Source organism: Plutella xylostella, chromosome 12, assembly GCF_932276165.1.
Source record: "Plutella xylostella chromosome 12, ilPluXylo3.1, whole genome shotgun sequence".
Taxonomy (NCBI): Eukaryota; Metazoa; Arthropoda; class Insecta; order Lepidoptera; family Plutellidae; genus Plutella; species Plutella xylostella.
In genome coordinates, this window is record NC_063992.1 from 10,891,384 (window position 1) to 10,911,611 (window position 20,228).

The following is a 20,228-nucleotide window of genomic DNA, read 5'->3' on the forward strand; positions in this document are numbered from 1 at the left end:
TCATAGGCAATTAAAAAGTTGCACTTACAAAATCTCGACCCCCATTTTTTTAAACATTTCACTAATTTAGAATTTTATCAAAACATTTTCATTTTAATTGGTAATATTGTTATTATGCGTTGTACTTACTTCAATATTGTAGACGGCGTAATTAAGCTTGTCTTTTCCGTTTAGGAGTAATTTGCTCGTGAGTGTAATCAAAGAGGGTGGCTGTTGTTGTAGACTATAAGCAGATAAAAATATGAAGATACATTAATAATGTGAATAATTTGCTTATAGTTAAGGAGATTACATCAACTAAACGACATAAAGCTCAAGAACAATCATCTACCTTAATTTGTGTTAAGTATTGTTTAATTTGTTTAGACCATGATTCAAGATTTTCTTACATACCTACTTATTGTATCATTTTTGTTACATCATCCAATACACTTGCAGATGTTTAGAATATTGGTAGGTATATAAACACTGCATAAGTAAATAATAGTATTTATGTTACCTACGCAGGAAGGTACATAATATTGATCCTCATCTCATAATTGTTTAGTTAAGTATAGCAATCAGCAAACCGGTCATGTTAATACTGCCTACAATATTTTATTGGTAGGTAAGTATTAATTTTTTCTATAGAAATATACATAGTTTCCTTATGACATGTGTTATTGTGTAGGTACTATGTGTATAGGTTAGGTACCCTAGGTACAGTCCGAATTTGTAAGTATAACTATGATGATGACCTTCATTGAAAAATATAAAATATTACTTACTTATCTGATTTATTCTGTAGTTTCTCATAAAATTAAAAATAGTTCAGGCACTTATTAAAACCGTAACTGGTAAATAATAAAGTAAGAAGGTATCTATTGCATTGATAGGAGGGTACTCTATCACCCGCATCCCAGCTATATTCCAACGTGCAACCTCCTAGTCCTCCTACCCTCCCACCAACACAAAGTTTTACAACCATCATCTTCCATCCATGTAAAGTAACATCACAGTTTGTCATCTGTCGGCACGTCCTCGTACCTGTAGTGCACGAGGCGCTCCGAGTACTCCCAGAGCTTGCGGGCCAGCGCGGGGTCGTGGGCGCGCGGGCGGCGCGACCAGCGGCGCGGCCGGCACTCCTGCAGGTACTGGCCCGAGCCCGGCGCGCCCGCTGCGCACTGCGCGCTGCCCGCCGCGTGCAGCGCCGACTGCGCGCCCTCCGCCGCCGTGCGCGCGCACAGCCAGCACCACGCCGCGAACAGCGCGCCCTCCGCCACGCCCGTGCGCACGATGCCCGGGTGCAGGCTCACGGCCGCCACGCGCCCCGCCTCGCGCCGCGCCAGCTCCGCCGACAGCGCCACGCCGCACAGCTTGCTGTTGCAGTACGTGCGCAGGTCCCCGTACGCGCCCGGCGTGTTCATGCGCGCCGTGTCGGCCGTGCCAAGCCAGTGCAGCACGGAGCTGACGGTGACCACGCGGCCGCGCGCCGCCCGCAGCCGCGGTAGCAGCAGCAGCGTCAGCAGGAAGGGCGCGAAGTGGTTGACCTGCATCTCCAGCACGAGCCCGTCGGCGGTGAGCGTGTTGCCGCGCGCGTACACGCCGGCGTTGTTGACGAGCACGTGCAGGCGCGGCTCCGCGGCCGCCAGCTCCGCCGCGAACTGACGCACGGAGGCCAGCGAGGCCAGGTCCAGGCGCCGCACCAGCACGTCCGGGTTGCCGGTGGCGGCCACGATGCGGTCGCGGGCGGCGCGCGCGCGCTCCTCGTCGCGGCACGCCAGCACCACGCGCGCGCCGCGCCGCGCCATCGCCAGCGCCGTCTCGTAGCCGAGCCCGGCGTTGGCGCCCGTCACCACCGCCAGCTGCCCGCGCAGCGAGCCGGTGCAGTGGCACTTCCCCACGTGCAGGCGCAGCAGCAGCCGCAGCAGCAGCAGCAGTGCGCCCAGCGCCGCCAGCGCGCCCGCCGCCGCCGCCGCCCACAGCCAGGGCGGGTCTATGTCCATGTCGACTGCCGCCTCGCTCGGACACGCGAGCTCATCTGAGCTACACACTGCCGCCTCGCACTGCCCAGCCTCGGGTAAATAAGATCGACACATATATTATAATAATTATTAGTCACTGTCGATAGTTCTAGGTAGCCTAGGTAGGTGATTCCATCACGAACGTGTTTTGTTTAAATATCGACCACAATAATTATATTTATAAACTCTTTTGAAGCTCGAAGTCCCGATTCCATTATATTTAATTGGCCTATTATATCAAAATATTATCGAAAACAAAATCATTTAGGTACGTTCGGCCATCAGCTGAGGGCGGGACCACTCCAACCTATCACGTACAGACCTAATTTACGACTGTATGAATATGAAGATGGAGGAAATATTAAAGGAAAACAACAGTTAAATTAGCTAATGAAATAAAGATGTTGACGACATTTTTTTGCGAAGGTCGTAGGTACAGGTACCCTCGTACTCACGTAGGTGCTACTACGTAGATACTTTTAATGGTATACCGGTAGCTAATATATTATTTAATCTGTGCCGGTAGTCGGTAGTAGTGATGTAACGAATGTGTGTTTTTGGACATTCGCGAATGCGAATGCGAATGCGAATATCTGAAATCGACATTCGCGAATGCGAATGCGAATGCGAATATTCAGTATGTGTTAAAATTTGGCGTTATTTGTATGGTTTGGTGGCAGTCTCGTACTGAACGAGGTACGTTCCGTTCTAGGCGCATTCCGAATCAGACTAAACAATCATCACTCATCATCATCACTACCCATTACGTCCCCACTGCTGGGGCTGAAGCGTCCGTAGTCGAGCGGGCCTCAGTGATCGTAACTGATCGCTGAGGTTAAGCAACAACTGACACGGTCAGCCATTGGATGGGTGACCAATTTCAAGTGGTTCTTTTCTGGACGCTTCCGTGCTTCGGACGGCACGTTAAGCCGTGGGTCCCGGTTGCTGCTTCGGCAGCAGTCGTTAAGCCTAGTCAGAGGCCTTCGGGCGGCTTGAAAACATCTGACAGTCGGGTTGCCCACTTACCCGACAACTCTCTCAGCACAAGCTTGCATGTGTTGGGGTCCACCAACCCGCACTTGGCCAGCGTGGTGGACTAGGCCTAAACCCTTCCTTCATTGGAAGAAGACTAAACAATACTAGACGCAATTTTTTTAAAACTTTATTTAGCTCCGTAACAGTTACGACACATTGCGACTGTGTGCAGTTTCTGAGGACGATTTACACGAAACATTTAAACGTATTTAAATGTATGGCTGTCTTGCTCTGACATTATACTGTCAAAATACGTTTTTTGTTTGTTTATTTACACTCACGGGCAATGAAAAAGATCCATTAAGAAAAACACCAAATTACTCCTAAGCGCAAAAAAAATACCTAATGACGTCTTCTGCAATTTTTAAGTTCATTTAACGTCGAATCAGAATATTACCAACTAAAAACGCTAATATTTTATTAAAATTTTCTATTAAATGTTTAAAAAATAGGGGCTATTTGGTGTCTGTATTTTTTAAGTGGAACTATTTTTTTGCACGTGAGTGTATGTTTAGGTCTTATGAAACTACAAGGTGGACCAATAGAAGTCATCCGATATTGTTTGGCTCTCATTTTTTTTCTAAATGAAAAACTTGGATTATGTTTATTTGAACCTTTACAATTTTGTTGGTAAAGTCTAGAAGATGATATCGGCAAAATGGGTGTCACAATTGATTGCCATACGGGCTCGTTTTATGGCATTTCTCATCACTCGAGCGAGAACTTCGGGCGAGAGATTCTCGCACTCGCCTTAAGGGCTTCCAGAGACACTGGCTTCTTCACATAAACACGTGTCTTCAAAAAACCCCTCAAAATTGTCGTTTTTGCAGGGGGAAAAGACAGATAAAACTAAAAAAAGGCGTCCCGAAAACTGAATAAGTATACAGAATTATTCCGCGATCTTGGGGAGTATATCACTCCATGGTTTCTGAATTTGTATTCTGCATTTGTCTAGTTCACCAATATCAAAACAAATTTGAAATTGGCGGCCATTTGTACAAATGAGAGCAACTTCCAATAGGGTGATTGGACTTTTGGCCCACCTTGTATTAACTATTTCTAAAGTTTCATTGCCCAAAAAATAAATAAATAAATACCAAATGATAAAGTAAGACTGGTAATGTGATTAAGAGGGTAATTTGTAAAAAAGATTATAGAAGAATCGATTTTGATTTTGTTAACCTACCATTATTTTAAAATACTTTTACCTAATAGGTACTGATATTCGCAAAACATTCGCACAAAATTTTGCGAATGCGAATGCGAATGCGAATATCCAAAAATGTGCGAATATTCGCGAATGCGAATGCGAATATTCGTTACATCACTAGTCGGTAGGTGCCAGGTTACCTCACAAACCTACGTCAATATCGACAGATCACGACATAAATTACGTACTTAACTATAAGTAAATGGCTTAGTAGCGACATAAATGCATCTTGCTGTTGTATCGGAATCGGAATAATAGAGAAAAAAAAAAAAAACAATGTATCGAATCGACACCTGAAAAGTTTATACTTATATCTCACAAACTTAACTACTTAAACCTAAATAAAAAAATATTTGTGTTTCGATACTTACATAATTTTTATTCAGGTTAAGTTAGATTTGAGATTGAAAATTCCCTGAAAATGCATTTAAAATTCACTCTTTACTGTATGGCGTAGGTACCTAGATGCTGGCGCGGAGCCAGAGTGCAGCGAGTAACCTGCATGAAATCTCGCACTCCCCATGCCCAAGCTCTTTGTCCATTTTTTACAAGACATGCTGTATTACTTCCATGGCTGTATTGTACTATTTCCACCTATTTCTTTAAGGGTACAATTTAAATCATCACCAAAAAAAATAATTGTATGCTAATACATTGCACCAAAAAAAATAATTTAAACCAAATTAATTAAATCAACTCCAAAATCGAAACCCCCAAAAAAAACGTTTACGTTCCAAAATAAATAAACACGCCTCCAAATAATTGCAAGTTTACAATAGAAAATCTTTTTCGTCGCCAAAACGGATAAATCATCACCAAATTATGCTATACTAAAATATAAACATTGACACCAAAACTAAGTGTTCAATTTTTTTATATCACCAAATCATCCTAAACAATATAAAATATAGTATAAAGGTAATCGATTTACCTGTTAATTTTAATATGTAGGCATTTGCAGCTTTAAGAGTGGTGCGGCATGAATTTTGAATTTGCGCGATGCTTGTGAACGCAATGTATTGATGTCTATAGTACATCGACCTCAATACATCGCGGCAAATTCACCCCTTCTGGACAAGGTCAAATTTGAGCGGCGCCATCCCCCCGCTCGCACACTCATATACATACATTTACCTATCATCATCATGATCATCAGCCAATAATCATCCACTGCTGGACATAGGCCTCTCCCAAGGAGCGCCACAACACTCGGTCCTCGGCCTTCCTCATCCAACCACAACCCGCCTAAGGTCGTCAGTCTAGCGGGCAGGAGGGCATCCCACGCTGCGTTTGCCTGTTCGAGGTCTCTACTCGAGAACTCGTCTACCCCAACAGTTATCGGTTCTTCGGCAGATATGACCAACCCACTGCCATTTCAGCTTGCATATTTTGACAGCCATGTCAATAACCTTAGTCCTCTGACAGATAACCTCATATCTGATACGATCCATCAGAGAAACCCCAACACCAAGCACTTAACTATAATAAATTGTATTTCAATTCCTTATTTCTATAGAATTTATTGGTGCATGGCAAAATTTAAACCCTCGGCCACACGAATTGGAGTCGAGATGGCGTAACGGATAGATTTTACTAGGCACATACTAATGATTTAATTAATTCATAAAGCAATTTAAAAAGTGACTTTGGGTTGGGATAAGCTATTTATTATTTGGTATAAACTTAATTTTTAATATTTACTTTTACTTTTTTTGGTTAGAAAGGATTATTAAATGATACTGATAAAAGAATATATTGGTTACATCTATATAGCGATGATATACTTTATTTGGTTTGAAATAAATTTTAATGGTGTCAATATAGTTTTATAGTATGCAGTAAAAAATCATTTGGTTCATTTCATAAATATTTTGGGAAGCATGATTTGGTGATGATTTATCCGTTTTGGCGGAGATTTCGAATTTATTGGCGGCAGTATCATATAATTTCTGGTGGAGGTTTAAATACAAGCCTTTCTTTAATGCCATTTTTCAGAGACATCCCTTCAGTAGGTACTTTTGCATGTGCATTTAACCGATAATTCTCCGACTCGGTCATTCAGGACTCCAGGTTAAAGCATTTTATTAAAAATACAATAACATACAATACATACATAACTACATACGTACATGATGATTAATCCTAATCCTAACTTTATAATATTATAAATGCGAAAGTAACTGTGTCTGTCTGTTACTCTTTCACGCCAAAACTACTGAACGGATTTGAATGAAATTTGGTATAGGTACATATGGTCTAGCTAGACTCTAGACCCTGAGAAAAAACATAGGCTACTTTTTATCCCGGAATTCCCACGGGAAAACTTTTTAAGGCGAAACGAAGCTCGCGGGAACAGCTAGTAATGATAATATAAATAGAAGATACTTACCTAATCATTAAATCGTCAGTGCTTGATGGCATAAAATTATCATTTATCATGCAAATTTTTTTATGTTATTTTTTTAGTAACCTAACGTTTTTCATAGTAAACTGGTATGACGTCTAGTAGATAGATACCTAGATATATTATACCGCTACGGCTGTTTAATGTGTTTTTGATATTTTAAAGTTGTTATTAGATAATATTTATGCTATTTTAGATCTCAAAGGGGGCACACTAAAACATATACTTATTTATTGGCCTAGAGATCCGGAGGTCCGAAGCACAAAACTGTTGTAGGAGTTTGTTTGTTATCTTCACCCCTGGTACTACTATAATATCTATCTAGTTAGTAGTAAAATTAACCTTTTGAATGTTTTAATTAATAAAAATATAGTGCAGGTGGGTTATTCCGAATTTCCGATAATTCCGAATTTCGGATAATTCCGATTTTTGCCGATTTCTTCCAAACGCATCCATACTTTGAACCGTGGAATAATCCAAGCAAGAAGATTAAGGGTCTGCAATAGGGAATCGAGGGTTGGCATTGTCATAGAATTATGTAGTAAATGATGCTCTACAGCCTTGAAAAAAATCACACAGGTAGTTGAAGAGTCTAGCTAGGTGCTGAATCATTCGAATTTAAGTAAATGATTATGGATAACTGTAAATTAATTTCAGAATATCAAGAAAAACCAGTCAATCACACTCCCGTATTGTAACAACTGTGTCGTAATTATAAAGAATTTTCATATGATTTTTATCATATTATAAAGTTAAAGTCTTGGACTAGGCGCTAAATACCTTGTTTTTTAATAAACACACACTTATTTTGTGTAAATTAATCCCAAACTTGAGCAATTTTTTTCCCTCAAATCTTCATACAAATATCTATGGCGGCTTTCTGTGTTATAAAATCATAAACACAAGTGACGTTTGACTCAGTTGGCCGCTGGCCTCCAAAGAAGGGTCACGTCGGTTTAGGCAGCACTGACAGCTCGCGATCTTATCGTGTACAGATACAAAATCACTGCACATTGGTTGTCATTGCACTTTTTCAACTTTTATGACACCAACATAATTTGATTTGAAATTGAGGAAGCATAATTCTTCCAGTATATTCAATACATTAAATTAAATTAGATAGTGTGCAATATTCTCGTGATATTACAGTCTCGTAAAGGTCTGATGAGGAGCAGTAATATAGCGAATGGATCTAAGTGATGACAATACGCACGAACATTAGGTTAGGGATCAAAAATACAGTCTCTTGGTGCTGGTTGAGGTATGGTCTCGTGAGGATCTGATCAGGGCAGTAACACGGTGGTGGCTCAATTTTATTTCAAAGATGTTAATAGCTAAAAGCATCGAGTTTGGGCTATTAAGTATGTTTTTCAGAGAGAGAGAAAGAGATTTTGTTTTTCCTCTGGATGTGTTAGGTTTACTAAGTTCATTCTGTTAATGGCATCAAGTTGTTATGTGTTCATAAGTAATAATTATTTATTAACAAAATGCTGTTGATTCTCCACGAAAATGTAAAAATAAAAATAAAATAAATAAAAATAAATTCGTAACGTAAAATTGTCAATGACGGAATTTCTTCTATAGACAGTAGCCACAAAAAAAACAAACGATAGATGGCGTGATTTGAAGATAAAGATACATTTTTTCGACACATAGACAGCAACAACAAAAAAAATACAGATTTAAAGAAAAGAAACACATACTTATACAAAACAACAAAGAAAAAAAAAGGATACACATCAAAATAACTGGAAAAAATAAAAGCCCCAATTTACTTGTGTGGGACAGGGAGTACCATAATATTTTTTTTGGGGTACTCCCCATCTATGCGAAATATAAGCTTGATATCTATACCCGTTTCTGAGAAAAAGGGCGGTGACAGACAGTCAGTCAGACAGACGGACAACAAAGAGATCCTATAACGGTTGCTTTATATTATGCTGCCAAAAAATGTACTTACAGGTATTGAAAAAGCGGTATATAAACAAATTATACCAGCAGAGGGTTCACCATTTAGCTGAATGTTACTTAGAAAACGGCCTTGAGTGGCGGTCAAGTTGGTCCCCGCCTGCGATACTTTCCATTAACATTGGGACTCGTTTTCATGTTTTTAGCGTACAGTCAGGTTTTTAGTTTTTTATAGTTGTATTTTTTTATTTGTAACTTTTTAGTTGTTTTTATTTTATGAAATTTTACGTCGGTAGGTAGTTCATGATCATTTTTTATTTCAATAATTTTGGTGTTGTTATTTAAATACCTTCAATATGCATATTTTTGTAATGTGAAAATCAAGTCCTTTCATTTGATACCTTACACGGCAAAGTTGAATTATTATTTTTTCGATCATCACGTTATGTCCTCAAGAGGGCGCTATGTACATTTCAATGGAACGTCACATAGCCTATAGCCATCGCGCCATCAATACGCTTCTAACAATACCTCATACATCAAAATCTATCAAGCCGTTTAGGCTACAGGAGGGAACAAAGAAACAGACAAACATACATATATACATACATACAATCAAAAAACATTACCCTCCTCCTTCGGCAGTCGGGTAAAAAGGAGTAAGACAGGGGGTCATTCTGAACTTTTGCTCTACGAGTTTTGGAAATTAACAAAAAAAAACCTTTTTCATAGAAACTTTGTTGGACATGTGACTTTTTAACCGACTTCGAAAAAGGAGGAGGTTCTCAATTCGTCTGTATGTATGTTTTTTTTTTTTTTTTATGTATGTTCATCGATTACTCAGCCATTTATGGACCGATTTTGAAAATTCTTTTTTTGATGTATTGGGTTGAGCTCAGGGGTGGTCCCATTTTTTTTTCAGAATTTTATTCCACCCCCAAGGGTGGGTAAAGGGGTAAAAACAGGGGTATAAATTTCCATTTTGGGCACTTATCAACCGATTCTTATGAAATTTATAACGTAAATATTGTTATTATAACAAAAAGATATGATGGTGACCTTGAGCTGATCTGATGATGGAAACGGAAGGCAGTCAAGGGAACTCCTCAACGGTATATAGCAACTACCTCGTGTTTGGGCTCGAATGATTCGTATTAACGAGTAGGACATATTGGTATCATTTGCATCTTACTTTTGATTGATAATTATTGCAAATAAACTAAAAATAACAAAATAAAATAATAATTTTAAAAAAATTAAAAACCGACTTCAAAAAACCACTAAAACGTAAGAAATAATTTAAGGTTTAGACCAATCCTAGGTCACAGTATAAATATACCTAAGCAGGTACTGTTCTTTTTTGAAGTTGGTGCCATATTTCTTCAGATTAACTACTTTGTCACTGCACCAACATCAAAAAAGAACAGTACCTGCTTAGGTATATTTATACTGTGACCTAGGATTGGTCTAAACCTTAAATTATTTCTTACGTTTTAGTGGTTTTTTGAAGTCGGTTTTTAATTACCATGGAAAACGAATATTTTTTTTCGCGAATTTGCAAATCTCGTAGAACAAAAGTTGTTCAGAATGACCCCTTGAGTCATCCCCTTTTGGCTTAGTATAGCCCTTTTGCGACACTATGTATTTACTTTGCTTTGTCGTCGGGGTTCATTTGGCTGGAGGATGCCCGAAACTTATTATCTACACTTTAATACTTTTAGTTACCTTTCTACAAGTAAATACCACATTTGTTTGAGAAAGCTAATCGGGTTCCGAGTATAGAGTAAAGTGGCACCCCTATTAATTTCTACTCTTTCCTGGTGCCTACCAGTGTAAGTAAGAATTATACTTACTTACCCTAAAATCACCCAAAATGTACTTGAACATAATTGTCAATAAAGTTGGCGAGTAAAAGTTTATCGACCCACTGTGCAAACTTACATGTGTGCGTGTCACTGCGTGTGCTGTGTGAAGAGCATTGAAAACCCAAAATTGGCGCGGCACGTCACCCTGTACGGGCCCTTAAGTTGCCATCAAGGTGAATGGTAAGAAACTTACCTGTCTACAACATAGTTACGTAGCGTAGTTAGGTACTTACAAAGCACTCCAGAAATAAAGTAAAAATAAATTCAGAAAATTTCAATGGTGGTAGTGTGAAGTTTAATACTCTATAGTCTATAGGGTAACTCTAACTTTACAAAATAGAAACGAACGCTACATGTCAGGCACTTCCATTTATTGCAACAAGTCCCCAACTTCGTTCTTCCTAAGCATCCATGATTTGAATATGGTAGATCACACGACGGCATGCGTCTTCAGACAGTCTGGGCACAGTCCGGCGAGGCTGGCGGGCTGGTAGCGGCAGCGCGGCGGGCGGTACGGCTCTCCCGTGGCGTGGCAGCGGCCCAGGGACAGCAGGTCTTCCAGGTCACATCTGGAAGGGTGGCTTGTTTTACCAGAAGGGGATGCACGGGGCGCATAAGACGTGACAAAAGTTTTGCATCGCGCAGCCTTAAGAGCGAGCGCGACGGAGAACTTTTGTCACGTCTTAATTTCGCCCCGTGCTATCTTCTGATCTTTTGGGGCCTCCGCTGCGTTGGTGATAGTGCTCACGCGGCAGAGACACATTTGGTATTATGGCAAAACAAAACAGCTCTACTCCGCTTCGAGTGTCGGGTATGCCGGGGCCCTTATAAACAGGAAAACCGTGAGATTGTTGGTAGATGACGCAAGTTTATAATGTAGCAGAGTCACATATTTGTAGAATTGCTATGACAATGAAAACAGTCAAAGTTTTTAAATTATTTGTCCTGAAAACTCAGAACAGTCTTACTGGAAATGCAGTTTTAAATAGAAACCTTGTGCAAACTCTTAAAGTAACAACAAAAACCAAAACTATCACCCACTTGGAGCTCTCAAGCAGCGCCTTCTCAGCTTCACTAAGAGCCGGCACCATGTACTGCTGCACCCCGGCGGCGCCCACCGTCACCGGGGTCGCGCAGACTGCCAACCCGTAGCAGCTGTCGGAGGACCCTTGCTCCACTAGAGCACTGTCTATGGTGGTTGGACGGGAGAACAGGCCTGGGAGTGCGGGGAGGAGGGTTTGTAGTGACCAGGGAAATTGATTGCAGGTTTGACAGTTACCGCAGGGGTAGGTATAATTACTCTAGAATATAATACAATACTACTTAATTGACTAAACAGAACATAAATAACAATTTATACAGTGGATATAACACGGCCTTATCGCTATAAGCGATCTCTTCTAGGCAACCTTTAAGAGTGACGTATCAAATGCACTTGTAAATAAGCCCGGCGCACCCTGGACAGTTAGACCAAGACCCAACTAACTGACGAATCCTTTCACCACGATGGCAACTACAAATTCAACCATTCTTCTCTTCAACGCCTACTAACAGCCACACAACACTATCACAATACTTCATCCTCATCCAGCCACTATTAGCAGTAGTCACTAGTCACTTATCACCTGATTTTTTAGCAAAAATTTCTAATGAAAATAGGCATCTTTGAATTTTGATTGTCTTAACATTTCAAGATGCTAACCCTGAACAATATTAGTAACGAAGCGCGCGGTGGCGAACCCGGTGGACAGGGGGGCCTCCTCGCGGCGCCCCTTCACGCGGCAGATGATGTCGTCGGCCCCGCGCACCAGCTCCGACATGTGCTCCAGTTGCTTCTGCAAGAGGTAGGTAGGTATTGGATAAGTCTACCGCGGTGGACAAGTATCTGAGAGTTGTGCTTTTGGAAATAACTGTAAAATCTGAATTATTTATTTATTTATTTATTTATTTATTCTTCATTGCACAATATACAAAAGTAATTATGTACAATTAGGTGGACTTAATGCTAAAAGCATCTATCATACTTAACTATGTCTATTTCATTAGCTTTGGCATGAGCTAAAGCGATAATCGATAGTATAGGGCTTTCTCATTCTACAACAGAAGTACCTACTTAGTAAGTACATTTGTACATAGTAACGATAACTACCAATTTGTAGCGAGAAGCAGCAAGAAAAATACCTTTAGATGGCGCTGATTGTAAGGCTTTCTTAGCTTTTATAATAGAGTAGCGAAAAGCTGGATTTAACTAATTGAGCAGGAAAGGAAGCCATTTCTCATAGTCTACATATAGTCGTTTGCAATAGAATCCAACAATCATGTAAACAAATATGGCGGACTGACATTGACAGCGTATTGTTTATGCCCATAGTGATTTCATAGTGTTCTAATTAGATTAAATATATAAGCCATAGACTATAAAATAAAACTGATTATATATACAAAAAAGTGTCAAACAAATTTAAATCTTCGTCTTCGTCATCATCACTATCAGAAGTGTCGCCGGTGACCGTAATTATAAATGGAACCACTATGTCATCGCTTGCCGTGTCTAAAATGCCATCTAGCTTTTTCATTTCTTCCTCTTCCCTTTTTCGTTTTGGTTAATTATATTAAGCTCTTGAAAAAATATATATTATTGTATTCAAATAATATTAAATTAAAATAATTTATTAAATTAAAAATAAAAGATAACTTCAGATTACGAACAACACTAACTTTTCAAAGATTTATAGAGTTCGATGAGTAAAAAACTAAGATGACAGCTTGTCAAATACTTCGAAATTTTTACGTTGAAAATGTTTTAACTAATTTAACTTATAAATACAAGTTAAATCGTGTTGAAGATAATGTGAAAACAATGGTGCGTTCGTTGAAATCAGACTATGTTCATAATTGATCGTCAAATGTATGTCATTACGGAGTAATCGTGACAATTTGGTTTGTTTACATGATTGTTGGATTCTATTGCAAACGACTATAGCTATAGTAGTACTACATAAGTATATCCAGTCGGTAGGCATATAACCGCCCAGGATCCACCGTTAGCAAACTCCTTTCGCTGAAGCATGTTGATCAGCTTACCCTCGGTATCCCAGCAGCCTTACTAGCGAACACGGGCACGCGGGTGCAGCGGCAGCCGCCGCCCACGACGGGCACGGCGCCGGCGCCCGGCTCGCTGCCCGTGATGGACGCCAGCAGCTGGTTGGCCCGCATGGAGCTGATGGCGTTCACGCCGAGCACTCGCCGCGCGTCGTACTTCTTGAGGAGTTTCAGCGTCTGGTCAGGAAAGAGTAGGGGAGTTGAGAGATTTTCGTGGGGAGGTAGAGCTTCTTGGAGATTAAAGAACAATGGGGTCTTGAGCGTACTCTCTCCTCATTCTTGGAGATAAATGTGAGTGTCAGTGATTTTGGTCTCATTATGAAGGTATACAAACGGAAGTTGCATTTGGGTATATTAGGATTGCTGCTAGTAAAAGCATGGGTAGTGGTTGGAACACCAAATCCCCCTACCTCATAAGGTCATAACTAAATCTTGCTTCCATCCAGTTATGTTGTGTTGTTGTCCTATGGCACCCGAGAGGTGCAGAGGGTCTCCACTGACGTCCGCCACATCCGCCTATCTTCGGCTGTACTTATGGCCTCGCTCCAGCTAAGTCCAACGGCTCGCAGCTCGTTTTACTCGCGCCATCCAGTTACTCACATGCATGACAAGCGCGAAGTTGCAGTCAAGCGGCGGAGTCTGTACAGCCAGCACGGCGTGAGGCGCGCGCTCGGCCGCGGCGCGCGTGGCGGCGTGCACGTGCGCCATGTTCTGTAGGAACAGCTGCCGCTCGCACGCCAGGCCCGGCCCCCCGCCGGGGCCGCCGCAGATTAGGACTACGTCTGCATCCTGTTGGAAACCATAATGTCTGGTCATCTAAGTAGATAGCAGCTTCAGTTTAAAAAGAAAGACTAATGGCTCTTGACCGCATTGAGGGTATTCCACCGCGGTTCGCGCCCTATTCCACCTTCACCTCTTGCCTTATTTCAGCCTAGCAAAACCGCCTTCCCTAAACCCCCTAATATATCACCATATTATCTAATATGGGGCGTTCTCGCTCTCCACTGCTTACGCTATTCTGTTCTTCACAGTACCTTTTCTACACCAAATCAATCTGCTTTATTCTACTTTACATTCGCTGTAGCTCAATATCAAAGCAAACATACACAAACAGCATCGATAAGCGTGCCCATTCCCTGGTACGCCTCGACCCTCGTACTGGTGTCAATATGCGCGATGTCCTGGGCCTCCCCGATCACGTTGTTCTCCTCGTCGTAGTCGAACATGGACAGCACCTTGATCAGCGGCTGCTGCTTCAGGAACAGGCAGGCGATGCGGCCTACTGGGGACCCGGCGCCTATCACCGTCACCTGGTAAACAGACGTGCTGTATGCTGATGTAAGAAACCTTGGTTTTTGCGGGAGCTTGGCTGCGTGGGAAAGGTTTGAGTTTGTTTGGGTTCAATGATTATGTATAAGGGTGTATAAAACGAGCTCGTGTGACGGGTCAGAACAGAAGGTAGAGCTACCTACGTCCAGCGAATCCTGGTTAGTAAGCGACTGACGCTAATCTGCCTAACCAATCCTTTAGCCACGGCGATAGACCCTATTGTAGTCTAGCTCTACTGTTAGTCACCGACTCATTAAGTAGAAGAAAATCATATAAGTAGGATCGGACTTTCGGAGCAGCGGAAACTACCCACATAGCGAACAGTAATCAGATATACGGGGAGGAGTAGGCCATCATCATCTACCATGTGAGCAACCTTTACCTGCACTAATTCCTCAGAACAACATTAGGATATTTACCTTTTGAGGAGGAACCCTCGTCACATGGCAAACTCGCTCGCAGTATTGGTCTAACTGCGCGAAGGTGGGTGACGTCACGAAGTTCTCCACTCCCCGCGCCCCGCACGGCACCCGCACCGTCCCCCCGCGCGCCCGCAGCAGCCCCTGAGCAACCCTCGCGGCACCTACCACTAGGGTAGCCATATCTTCCTATCCTGCCTTGCCTGCCCATATAATAGTTTTTGTATATATTACATAATTTGCATTGTTTTTTAAACTTTCACCCGCATTATTGGTTTTTTGTGACTTATATTACTTAGTTAATATTATTTGCATAGAGTAAGTTTAATTTAACAAGAATATTTTTGAATATAACGACGCCATATCGCCAAGGTATTTTGAAACATTGTGTCATAGAGAAAAAATAAACAATTGTGAAAAGAGTGCCATCTCGAGGAGTTTTTTGTCATACTCTATACGTCATACTGAACAGCGCCATCTCTTTATATTTCTTAGCCTCATTGTACATACATACAGGGTGCCCTGTTGGGACACCCGGTATATATAGATATTGTTATCACAAGTTGATAGCCGGATCTCCACCAAACGATCCAATGCGATCCGATCGCCCGATCCAAGAAGTTTAGTATGTAAGATTCCTTGGATCGCGCGATCGGATCGCATGTTCATTAAAAGCACTTTTTGCGGATAAAGATGCTTTTTCTTTACACACCATGTTTATTTTTATTTGTAGGTATATAAAATTTATAAATAACGATATACCGAGAGTATAAGCTTTTATTACAAAAAATTTATTTGCGAGAGATTGTAAGACAACTGAACTGACACTGACACGCAATTTCTTCATAATAGCCATAGATCATGACAATGTTAACATTCAAATTCTACTTATCTATGTGTCTTGTTATTATTCTATGGTCTTGTTCATAACGCCATCTTACATCTTTTTTGGTAGTAAGAGTAATATAAAGAGATGGCGCTACCTTCTACTAAAAGTTCAGCCATTATGGCACTGACCCCCCCTTGCATTGTGTTTGTGTTGTGTTTTTTAATTTCCTTGAGCACAGAGCAATAGGCTGGTGGTGTCAATGGTGTCGTGCAGGCAGGGCATAAATCTGTTATGAACTAGAATATCTCGGCACAAGCTATAAATCAGCCACACTGATTTTATTTTTATTATTATTACTCTATGTTAACAAAATTAGCTTATGAAATCCTCATTTTATTATGTTGCGCTGAAATATTAAATCTCAGCTCTCAGCCATGGAAGTAGAAATCTACTTCCATGCTCTCAACATACCTAGTTACTTTGTCAAATTGTACTGGCGTGGTGGATGAAAAAGCACTTAGAAGACCAAATTGACTTTTTTATTATATTTATGCTAAGTTTGTTCATCTAAATCCCATATCTGGCATCTAAATACTTAATAACTAAATATGTTTTCTTGACGCTTTCAATGGTAAATAGTTGCAGAAATATCGTGGTTCGATTAAAGAATAAGCGCTAGCGGATCCGCGCGCTTATTCTGACAGCTCGAAAAAAAAGGATAAATCATAGATGGCGCTAAAAGAACGACGAAAACTGCATGCGTTGTATGAAAAATACTTATCATTAAGAGAAGAACCATGGAAGTAATAAGTACTTACGGTAAGTAGGTACTTATTACTTCCATGAGAAGAACTGACTTGATATCCGAAAATCTCCCAAGTCGACATTTCATGCCATTGGCAATGGAATAATTTCGAAGGTATTATTATTCTGAGAACTTTCTCTATTTACAGTTTGCCACAGAGCTAAAGGCAGTTTTTTTTGCTCTGTGGTCTAAATAAAAAATAAAAGGGAAATGGCGATTGATTGACTGAAAAATATTGAGAAAAGTAACTATTTGCGTCGTATTCTTGAGTTATTTCTGTTATAACTTTATAATTTTGATTTGAGCTTACTCTATCGAGGAAAAGATTCTTATGAAGATTGTGACGATAGGAGTTTATTATGGTTAATTGAGTAAGTAGCACGGTCCAGTTAGATTTTCGTCATTGCTTACTTTTAATAATATCATTGAGCTGGTGGTTTGTTTGTTACTCTAGCTATTCCAATCTCGAAATCCAGCTCGTGTATGCTGCCTCCAGTTATCCAATAATACCTAATAACCTACATGAATAGTTTAGATTGCGATGCAAAAGAGAAAGGTTTCACTACTTCCGCGATTTTGAATGGTGTAGGTAACCTACTTTGTCCTATTACAGAACATAATCATTGATCTAAATGGCTCTACTCTCTGATTTTTAATTGGAAAGAATTCTGACATTTTATAAGTGATGCTACTAAAAAAGTTCTTTACCGAAAAAATGAAAAATTGCGATCCATTTCTGGGCAATAATTTTTTCTTAATATTTTTATACAAAAAGATAAATCTAAATATTTACTTGCTCAAGTAAACTAATACAAAAATAACAAATATTTCAATATAATAGCTGTTCCCGCGAGCTTCGCTTCGCCTTAATAAGTTTTCCCGTGGGAATTCCGCGATAAAAAGTAACATATGTGTTAATCCAGGGTGTCAGCTAACTTCATTCCAAATTTCATTAAAATCGGTTCAGCCGTTTTGACGTGAAGAAATAACAAACATACACACATACATACATACATACATACACATATGCACTTACAAACTTTCGCATTTATAATATGAAGTAGGATCACGACTCACGACCCATGTATCGAATTAATTTTAATTGCTTTATTTTATTATTTAGCATGGCATCACTTCCTACTAAATTCAGGGATAATAAACCTTTTTAATCAATTTCAAAAATTGGTGTGGGCTCAAGTGAAGGGGCATGTCGCAAGACACAACACAACCTACAAAATGGCGGAAGTTAAAAAACTACTACTAGAAGGTATAAAAAAAGTTACTCCTGAGAGATGGCAAGCATGCATCAGCCACACAATAAAAGAGGAAGATAAGATGTGCACTCTCGACGATTTTATCGACAGAGTTACAGAATCTCTAATAATTAAAGTCAGCGATGCTGATGATGAAGATACTGATGATGATGATGATAATAGTGATGATTAGGTAGAGATTTTAATAAACAAATCCATCATCATCCATCCATCGTCATACCTATAGCAGTTCACTGCTGGACGTATTCCCTCCCAAAGCACGCCACTGGATTGGACAGACTCTGCAGCTGGGTAGAAACAACTTCCAATCAGAGGTCAATAGAAGAATACAATTGGGCTGGGCAGCATTTGGCAAACTTCGTCAAGTCTTCTCGTCGCCCATACCACAAAGTCTCAAGACGAAAGTCTTTGATCAGTGTGTCCTGCCGGTTATGACCTATGGGGCTAAAACGTGGACACTTACTGTGGGACTGGTTCACAAACTGAAGGTCACTCAGCGAGCTATGGAAAGAGCTATGCTTGGAGCTATACTTGAAAGATCGCATCCGGAACGAAGTAATCTGACAGAGAACTAAAGTCACCGACATAGCTCACCGAGTTAGTAAGCTTAAGTGGCAATGGGCTGGTCACATCTGTCGAAGAACCGATGACCGATGGGGTAAACGTGTTCTGCTGTCTTACTCCCAGCGATGAGTCGCTGACACAATTTCACCTGTATCGCTAATTTGGTACCACCACCGCACATTTTAGACGCACAGTTTGCTGTGACGACACGCAAGCCAGTCAGTGCACACAATACAATTTTATAGAGCGACATCTCTTTTTTTTACCTCTATTCAAATACGAACGCAACATCGCCCTGACATCGGCGCGGCTACCGTTTCAAAAATAATTACTAGTTGTTTTTAGATATATTTTCTACGACAGCGATAATTATATAAGATAATTGAGATTATCTTTAATTGTATTTTTCACTGTTTGTAATATATTTAGGTAGGTACGGTAATTATTTCTCACCGTAGGTAAATCCCCTTTTAATTTGGGGCGCCGCACTTAATAAAATGGATACAGGGACTAAAAAAAATATATTATAGTCTCAGATGTCCAGACTCGTATTGAAAAAGTGCCCAGCCCAAAAAGGTTTGTGATCTCTGATTTGTCTAAAATTGATAACTGTCAGAATTCCGTAAGATTACTAATAACAGTGTAGTAATCCATTTTAAAATGTTTACTCAGTGAGTTCTTCTGTAACTTATGGTTGGTGCCAAAAAAAGTGTGTGGGATTGAGTTCACTGAACCAAGAAGTTTGTTCATGCTACAGAGGATTCCAGATGCTTTATCTATTTACCTAATAACTGTTTACTAGAAGGTTAACCATACATACATTAAACTCAACTACATAACACTTTCCTTACAATTTAGTGAGCTTTATTATTAGTTAAGAAGCCTTAATTCTTGGTATTTCCATTTTAAAATGATCATTATTCACACAATATTTCATGTTTAGCCTAATAACCATATTTAACTGAGCTTCATTTCGTTAGTTTAGTAATCTTTTCTAGAAGAAGTAGATCAAGGCCATTTATTTTTGTGATAATGATAACCTTTACCTGATAACAATTTGTTTGATAATTTGCTGTTGTTTTTATTCCAGGCTTTCTTCATAACAAACCAGAAAGGTATGGAACATTTCATGTATTGCTACAAACAAATATTTCCCCCATCCGAAAGAACATTTATTATGCGCGGCAGAAATCATAAACTTAGATGCCCCACTAAACATAAGACTTGCTTTAAAACATTCTAAAGATCACATAACATACATCATATAGTCACATGCTAACCCAGCTCCAACACACAGATGGCGGAGGTGGATCCAGAGACGCTGCTGGAATGGCTGCTGACGGGGCAGGGCGACGAGCGCGACATGCAGCTCATCGCGCTCGAGCAGCTGTGCATGCTGCTGCTCATGTCCGACAACGTCGACCGCTGCTTCGAGAGGTGAGCGCTATGGCTAGGCAGCTATTAGAATTTTAGATTTTACA

General features: G+C 40.3%; 4 protein-coding genes across 4 annotated transcripts in view; 1 reads left to right on the forward strand and 3 right to left on the reverse strand.

The window, feature by feature from the left end:
• Positions 1 to 256: 256 nt before the first annotated feature.
• On the reverse strand, positions 257 to 7,666 carry LOC119694028 (retinol dehydrogenase 12). Its single transcript, XM_048624746.1, has 2 exons — positions 7,652 to 7,666; positions 257 to 1,844 (listed from the first exon to the last, which is right to left on the reverse strand). Exons 1-2 carry the CDS (start codon positions 7,664 to 7,666, stop codon positions 993 to 995), a joined length of 867 nt encoding a protein of 288 aa, XP_048480703.1. The 3' UTR covers positions 257 to 992.
• Positions 7,667 to 10,775: 3,109 nt separating this feature from the next.
• Positions 10,776 to 14,358, reverse strand: LOC125489304 (malate dehydrogenase-like). The gene is made up of 5 exons (XM_048624769.1): positions 14,128 to 14,358; positions 13,510 to 13,704; positions 12,128 to 12,260; positions 11,467 to 11,641; positions 10,776 to 10,994 (listed from the first exon to the last, which is right to left on the reverse strand). The coding sequence occupies exons 1-5, from the start codon at positions 14,341 to 14,343 to the stop codon at positions 10,856 to 10,858; spliced, it is 858 nt and encodes a 285-aa protein (XP_048480726.1). The 5' UTR covers positions 14,344 to 14,358; the 3' UTR covers positions 10,776 to 10,855.
• Positions 14,359 to 14,603: 245 nt separating this feature from the next.
• LOC105393380 lies at positions 14,604 to 15,660 on the reverse strand. The gene is made up of 2 exons (XM_048624770.1): positions 15,276 to 15,660; positions 14,604 to 14,837 (listed from the first exon to the last, which is right to left on the reverse strand). Exons 1-2 carry the CDS (start codon positions 15,456 to 15,458, stop codon positions 14,619 to 14,621), a joined length of 402 nt encoding a protein of 133 aa, XP_048480727.1. The 5' UTR covers positions 15,459 to 15,660; the 3' UTR covers positions 14,604 to 14,618.
• Positions 15,661 to 20,044: 4,384 nt separating this feature from the next.
• Positions 20,045 to 20,228, forward strand: part of LOC125488511 (E3 ubiquitin-protein ligase Ufd4-like) — a 54,837-nt gene continuing 54,653 nt past the window's right edge. Inside the window, exon 1 of the mRNA XM_048624487.1 lies at positions 20,045 to 20,184. Within this exon, the coding sequence (XP_048480444.1) occupies positions 20,045 to 20,184 (140 nt within the window). The remainder of the gene's footprint in view (positions 20,185 to 20,228) is intronic.

Coding starts and splice junctions, on each gene's coding strand:
- LOC125489304 (XM_048624769.1), bottom strand. CDS start 14,343: ATGACCAGACATTATGGTTTCCAACAGGATGCAGACGTAGTCCTAATC. Junction 11,642..12,127: donor CGTTACTAATATTGTTCAGG/GTTAGCATCTTG, acceptor CCGCACTCCCAG/GCCTGTTCTCCCGTCCAACC. Junction 10,995..11,466: donor GCGCTGCTTGAGAGCTCCAA/GTGGGTGATAGT, acceptor CCACCCTTCCAG/ATGTGACCTGGAAGACCTGC.
- LOC105393380 (XM_048624770.1), bottom strand. CDS start 15,458: ATGGCTACCCTAGTGGTAGGTGCCGCGAGGGTTGCTCAGGGGCTGCTG. Junction 14,838..15,275: donor CGAGGGTTCCTCCTCAAAAG/GTAAATATCCTA, acceptor TCTGTTTACCAG/GTGACGGTGATAGGCGCCGG.